The sequence below is a fragment of the Aplysia californica genome, unplaced genomic scaffold (genome assembly GCF_000002075.1).
Source record: "Aplysia californica isolate F4 #8 unplaced genomic scaffold, AplCal3.0 scaffold00043, whole genome shotgun sequence".
NCBI classification, from domain to species: Eukaryota; Metazoa; Mollusca; class Gastropoda; order Aplysiida; family Aplysiidae; genus Aplysia; species Aplysia californica.
Window position 1 is genome coordinate 526,582 of NW_004797313.1, and position 7,380 is coordinate 533,961.

The following is a 7,380-nucleotide window of genomic DNA, read 5'->3' on the forward strand; positions in this document are numbered from 1 at the left end:
TAATACATGTAATAATAGCCTCTGATCCGACAGAGCATGTAATTTTCAATTTGATTTTGCACTCGTGCACATGCTCATAAACAGAGAGAGAGGGAGAGAGAAGACTTGGCCCTAAATCAGTAAATGCATGGAATCAACCAACAAAAAGACACTTTTTAATTGTGGATTACACAGAACAATCATTTCCCTTGATGTTAGTGTTAGGCTACAAACACTAGTTTATGAGAACCCTGTTATTCCCGCCAGCCCCTCTGTTCCACCAAACTTCATGCTCATCCCAAGATTGGCGGTATAATGAGGTTCGTGATAAACTGGCAAAAAATGAAGAATTTTCAAGATAAAAAGCTATTAACTCTTTAAAATGGTAATCTTTAATTCCTTTTACTTACAGTCATACATTAATGTATGCCACACCAAAGACAAAGTGGCGAAAAAGCATAGTATGGATGACAGTAGCAAGAAATGGATGTATGAGTATGAAGGAAAATTTTTATGTTGCTCAGAATAATTTATTAAATACAGTAAAGGCAGAGCATGAAAATTTCACTGTTTTTGTTTGTGAAATGTCATGCATTATAATGGCAAGCAGACTTTTCGAGCAGTTATCAATGAATAGTTCTGAATAAGCCTCTGTGTATCAAGTTTACATCAATTCACAAACTAGTCGGTTGCTGAGGTGCAGAAAATTATTAACATTACCAACTTCTGATGGGTGCGGTTTTCATTGCATATTTTTTGTAAGTTTTATTTGAGGCTTACTTTGCATCTTGTACTATATACTAGCTGGTAAGCAGGCCCTCCATTGCAAATTTACGTTTTTCAGCAGCAATCGCAGCAGCATGCACAAACTCCCCCCCTTAAACAGAAGACCCAGGGCTCGTGGCCTACTATGGCTTGATTGATGCAACATTTAAAGTTTCACTCTTTCAAAAACGGAATTTCGGATGTTCCATACTTTACTTTTTAACTCACATGATTTTTTTTTCTCTTTTTGCTGAGGTGTAATTCATATTTCTTTTTTGTTCGCCATCCAATAACATCAGATCTTTTTCTCTAACAACAGAAAGACAGGAAATCCTACACTACATGAACTGACACGATATACAACAGAGGTGCAAAACTGAGTAGAGGTTTAACACTCTCTGCAACACTTTAAGGTTATTTAAGAGACGGGACCACTGAATTTGACCTTCATCTCTATAGGAGCGAGTCAAATGGGAAAACTCTTGTAAAGCGCCTTTCCCAAGGACACAAAGTCGGACTGAGGGCACCAAAATGTGGAGTGAGTCTAACTTAGTGATCGTTAACACAAAGTTTGTTTATTTTTGTTTCACATCATCTTCCTTTGCAAGGGTCTTAAGACGGTCTCAGTCAATAAGAACAAAATCTGACTATAACCATGTTTTCAAACAAAGCAAGTCCATCTTGGTCATGTTTGTTATCTTTACTGACCTGTGCTGCATTATTAAGTTGCAAACAAATGGGCATCCATGTCTACATGGCGAAGGAAATTAGCAAAGGCATTTCTTTGCTCTTTATTAAGTTTATTCTTCCATTCCTTCTATCAACATCAATTCCATAGAAGTACAAGAAGTAAAGTAACAAAAGAGAAAACGTTCATGACAAAAGAATGTCAGTGTTTCATTGCCCTTGATGAATTCAAAGCAATACAAGTTGTTTACAACAAAATAATGATCTAACCATTCAATGATAATAATGAACCAAAGACAAAAGTTTGCATAAACTGTAACAAAGCTTTCAGCTAAGGAGCCAAGCTATACACTTGCTCAGGGTCTGCAATAGAAATGAAACTGAAAGTGACATGTATTTGTACTCTTGTCTTTATTAATCTATGAGCAATGTATCCTTCAATCAATTCTTTTGGATAGTTTTATAAATAGCTTTCTGTTCACCAGTCTTCTTCATCATCATCTTGAGATGAAGTTGTCTTTCTTTCTTCCCTGTTTTTGGCTTGTCTGAAATCAAGACAGAATGAATCAATGAGTGTACACATATATGAGGAACAGCATAAATTTAGGGTTTCTCAAAGATGTGCTGATTTTTGTACAAATATGGTCATGTCAACTGAACAGGCTACTGTATCTACAGTTAGTTCTATTTGCAACAATAATACATATTGAATGGGTTATAGCATATATCCCTTCAGGCAGGTTTTAAGTTTGAAATGGGCACGCCTAAGTTTTTCAGGCCCCCCCCCCCCGGGTTTTATTTACTGTATTTATCAAAATAAGCCTCAACACAAAACTTAATAGATAGCTTCAGGTAACTCCATAACTGAATAAACAGTAAAAAAATAATCAAAAATTACCTTTTAATGTACTGCTTACCTGTTCATATTAGCAGCCATTAGTTTCACATCGGACAGAGAGAGAAGTTTGTCGAAACTTATGATCTCATGAGTCACGTCTCCCTGACGAGGGACTGGGAACAGATCATATGGAAAGAATATTTGTTACATTTAGCAGTAGGAGAATGATGGTCTTTTCTTCAGACTCTATTAGTCACCAACTTTGACAACAGAAAGAAGGTACATAATTATTTTTGTACTCAGATACATGTTCATATTCATACAACCACGTGTGAGAAGCAAAAATATTAAAGCTACGCATCATATCTAAAGTATCGAGTGAATACAAAACGATCCTATTGGAAAATAAACAATTGTTTAGAAAAATCAGGTGTGTTCTAATGAAGGTAAGAACAGAACCTCTGAGATCTAATAAAAGATTAGGAACATGGAAAAAGAAAGAAGCAAGTGGATATTGAATCAAACTTCACTTCACGAAGATACAGTGGCGTCCACTTAAACTGCACACAGCTCATCCGAAAACAGCGGTAAACCGAAAGAAAATAAACATTTTCTTCTATTTGAGCAACCTCTCGAAATTGAAAACCTGGCTAATTAAAGAAAATCTAGCTGTCCCGCTGGTTTCAGTTTAAGCGAACTATACTATAGATCCATATCATGTTTTCTGTTCTTCATACAAGACAACCGTTGTGTACCTGAGCCAGCACTGCTTGGCCTGTCCCTCCACTCTGCCACTCTGACAGCAACGTTTTCCTTTACCAGATTAGTGATCTGCTGTAAGGCAAGGTAACCAGAGATTTCTTGCTACAATGAAAGGAAATCTTTTACTGTCATTTTGGATGCAAAAAAACACGCAACAACCCCTCCTCCCCCCCAGAACCCCCATCCTCGCCACAACACCCCCCTCCCCCCCAAAGCCCCAATCCAATCCTCGCCACAACCCCCCCCCCCCTAGTAGAGTACACAGAAGAGAACAAAAAAATGTGGGTGAGGTAATGCTTTGTTATCAGAGGCATTAAAATTACAATTTGAAAAATGAGCAAATGTGATTGCCATATTATGCCACTTTCTCTTTATTCTAAACACCTGGATGAAACAATCGTTGCAAAACAGTTATGGCCAGATTTAATTACTCTTTGAGCAATATTACCAAGCTTAAAAATAATGAATGAGAATTCTACCGGGGGGAAAAAGGGAGGTGGGTGGGGACAGACTTTTCTTTTTTTGATGATCGATGGTCCAAAATACAGGTAAAATGTAAAAGACAAAATAAAAGGATACGAGCCAATCTCATGATAGGCACTGCTGCAATGATGCCGTCCCACCTCACAGCTCGCTCAGCCTGCATGTATAACCGCCTCCTGGTGCGCTCATTGCTCAGGGGCAACAAGCTGTCAAGAGCTTCTTTGAACTCCCGTTCATTCAGTTGTCCCCCTTCACTGGTCTGAAAGGCCACCAGCCTGTTTTCAAGCTGTCAGGGTGAAAATGTAATACTGTTGATTAGTAATCATACATATTGAGAGGATGCAATCTGTGACATAAAAGTACACCCATCCCCAAAGCTCACTGAGTCTCCACAACGCTTTGCTTGAGTAGAAATATACACTGATGTGATGACTGTAATAATTATTGTGCAAACAGAAATAACTGGAGAGTAAAATATATACAAAAGAAAGGGTCCTTATGTATAGGTCCATTCTCTGTAAATAAGAATAATGTAGCCTATATGATGCATCTGGTTGTAGTATGGATGTTGAATACAATGCTCTGATTTTACACAGTTTCCTTTGCAGTGAAAGATGTACTTTTCAGTGGCAATTATCATTGTCTCAGAGCAACATACAGAACTTGACTTTCGGCAAACAAATTTGTCAAACTGGGTTCTTCATTCTTTCTTTTTTCACCGCAAAGAACAAGATGAAATTGAAAAGACAAAAACTTAAAAGATTATATTGAAGGTGGTTTCCACTGTTCTGCAAAAACAATTATTTAGGACAGCTTACATCATGAAACCGAGGCTCTCTGTACTTCAGTATGATGTGGATGATGAAAGAGGAAACCCTCTGGCGAGAAATTCTGTTCTCACTGTAGGAAGTATAACTCATCTGGAGGCTCTCGAGGTCATCTTCCTGAAAAGACATTGAGTATTTAGTGATGCATAAGATAAAGATCCCAAAACAGGGTCTTGTTTCTGTAACAGTTGTTGGCTCCAGACCTTCATTACAAGACATTGTCTTAGAAGTTAAAGGTTTTTAAGAGTAAATTGTTCTCTGAATATTACAGCACAGCATAATTTCTCTTATCACCAATTATGTAAGCCATATAACTTAAAAATCATTTTTTAGATATAAAGCAAAATGCTATTCAAATTTGAAAGTTTATAATCTGAAAAGTACAAGTAAGTATAATCTATAAGTATGCTGCAGAGCCATTTTTGCCTATTAGTGTGTGAAGTAGTGTGATGACCACTTCCTTTTCCAGAACTGTATAAATTTCATGTTGTTCTACAGCCGAGAGTATTGTGTCTGTTTTTCAGGTTACCAAGTGTTCAGGCTCTGTAGCCTAATGCTGAAATGGTAGGTACATGTGATCTTGAAAATTTTAACTCTTTTTATCCTAGCCGTACCCCCACGGACTCTGTACCCGTCTTGGGGCTGCAGCACCGTATGAGTCGGAAGTCAGTGCGTATAGTTGAAAGTGCTATACTTCTCACATTTACTCTAAGGTTTTAAGGAAATTTGGCAGTTATGTTAGAAATTGAATGTAGTTTTTGTAAATGTATGTGGTTAGGAAATACACCAATAGCACAATGTAGATTTTGAAGTATATTCAACCCTCGAACTTGACCCTGATTGCCGCGCCCACAACGTCCCATTGGATTTTTATAGATCTAGATCTAGCCCTACCCATCGAACATGGATTCCAGTACTGACCCCTTCACCATGATCTAAATCGCTATTAGATGAGTCTAAGTCATGTTTCTTATCATCCACAAAGGAATTTACGGCACTTATTTCAGAGTCACTATCATCAATTTAGTATCATTCCCCCTCACAAACCAGCGCCACTTCAAAAAGTACTTCGTCGGTCGTGAATGTGCGTTTTCGAGACATCTTTCAAGCTTCTACACCCATCAAAAACAAAGAAACCACTGTTCATTGGAAAATTAAAATATTCAGGCAGAGCTAGCATCGCCGTATTTGCGTATTTTTGTAATTAAAGCAGAACTAGCTTCTTTGACGAGACCGTATCGCTGTTCCGAGAATACTCGTAGCCCGGACTGGTCCTCATTACGAGTATACTCGTAGCCTGGATAAAAAGAGTTAAAGCGTTGTTGTATGTTGATAGTTTCTGGAGTATTGACCACCACAGTTTTTCCTTGAGCAAGACAAGTAAAGCCTCGCCCACAACAGGGCATTGCTCTACAGCAAGTATTAACTCTTCCAGGATATGACTTTTATCACACAACATAAAACGTGACAGCTCCTGGGGCCAATTTATTGCTAATATACCCTGAAAGGGTTAATGATGCATTTATATATTTTCAAAAGTAATTTTAGCTTTGTATAATCAATGTTTACTAGAGATGAAATATCAAGCCATTTAAAATCAACTTTTCACACATAACAATTAATTAAATGAACTGTTCTTCTTTTTCTTACATTGAGAAAAGGGTAAACAACTGATGTGAATGCCCTGAAATCTTCCACTTCTCTCCAGTCCACGGCAGATATGAAGTCACACATCAGAAGAACATAGCGGAGACATGACGCATCCAAGTTGCCAACCAGGACATGGCCAAGGAGTTGAAGCATCTATGGGAAAGAAACAATTAGAATATGATGTGGTTTGGATACTTCTCATTGAAATGGCTGATGAAATTCATCAATGAGGAATTCTTCAAATTGTTTCTACACTGAAATTTGTATGTAAGAGTAATAATTACACTTTTGGAACCAATATGAAAGAGGAAAACTTATGAGTATGACAAGACTAGATACTCAAAACTCAAAGTTTTATACTCACTATACATTTTTTCGTCTCATTTCCTTTAAAAGCACTCTTTAAATTCTGAATCAGTTTGCATCAAAATCATTGTGCCCATACATAAGAAGAGATTACATTTCTCTACTTTTTTCTCTATGCCATTGTTTTTTACAGCATTTCTCCCAATGTACTCAATTTTTCCAGTAGCTCATTTCTTTTTAACGGAATAATATGGGCATAGCAGAGCTTACAATAATGTTATGATTCTTATCATATATCAATACTGTTTTACTTAAGTACATTTTCTCACAGAATTTGTAACTATTATAATACATACTTACATACTTTATTATTATGATCTTGTACAATGTGAGAAACCATCATTTTTTATTTGTTAACCTTGCACACAGTAGTCAAATAAAGTAAAAAAAAGAAAAGAAAAATGCCCAAACCTTGTCTATTCCACTATATTCTGTGATAGCAGACAAGAAGTCATGAGTAGCCATGTACATCACATCTTCCACCAGGTATCGGTCATGCATGAAGCAGTACAAGGTGTCCTAATATTGGAAGCAAATACGTGTTAAAACAAAAAAATCATTGTGTTTGTCAGCTGCAAATTCCCACTGTTTTGAAACACTTAGCTTGACACCTAATACATGGAACTCGGATTCAACAAGGTCTAAAATCTCGTTCAATCCAAGTGTTCGTTACAGCAAACATGAGGTTTTGTGTAGATAATTACTGGCACAGAGCAAGTAATGTATAAAGAAAAGTAACAAGTGGTGCCTGAATGCCTGCATATTATGAGCTGTGAAAAAAAAAAAGACTGATTCGTTCAAATGCTAGCCCGTGTCATCTCGGTTGTTTGCCAAAAAGTTGTGTTGCTGTGAGCCTAGCATACGGCAACTTTTGATTCCTTAGACCATCACACAATTCATTACGTAGATCTACGTCAAGACTAGTCTATCATTGTAAAAATGATCAGATTCCGGGGGGAAAAAAGACAGTGACGCGTTTGTATTTGCAATGTTCTACGCCCGGGCCGATGGTGCCCCCCCCCC

The 7,380-nt window shown here is 37.3% G+C and overlaps 1 protein-coding gene across 1 annotated transcript in view; it reads right to left on the reverse strand.

The window, feature by feature from the left end:
• Nucleotides 1–348: 348 nt before the first annotated feature.
• Nucleotides 349–7,380, reverse strand: part of LOC101853915 — an 18,706-nt gene continuing 11,674 nt past the window's right edge. The window contains exons 17-23 of the mRNA XM_013079197.2: nucleotides 6,769–6,876; nucleotides 5,992–6,144; nucleotides 4,333–4,458; nucleotides 3,611–3,800; nucleotides 3,025–3,129; nucleotides 2,349–2,442; nucleotides 349–1,976 (exon numbers count right to left, since the gene is read on the reverse strand). Of these exons, the coding sequence (XP_012934651.1) occupies nucleotides 1,910–1,976; nucleotides 2,349–2,442; nucleotides 3,025–3,129; nucleotides 3,611–3,800; nucleotides 4,333–4,458; nucleotides 5,992–6,144; nucleotides 6,769–6,876 (843 nt within the window). The 3' untranslated portion in view covers nucleotides 349–1,909. The remainder of the gene's footprint in view (nucleotides 1,977–2,348; nucleotides 2,443–3,024; nucleotides 3,130–3,610; nucleotides 3,801–4,332; nucleotides 4,459–5,991; nucleotides 6,145–6,768; nucleotides 6,877–7,380) is intronic.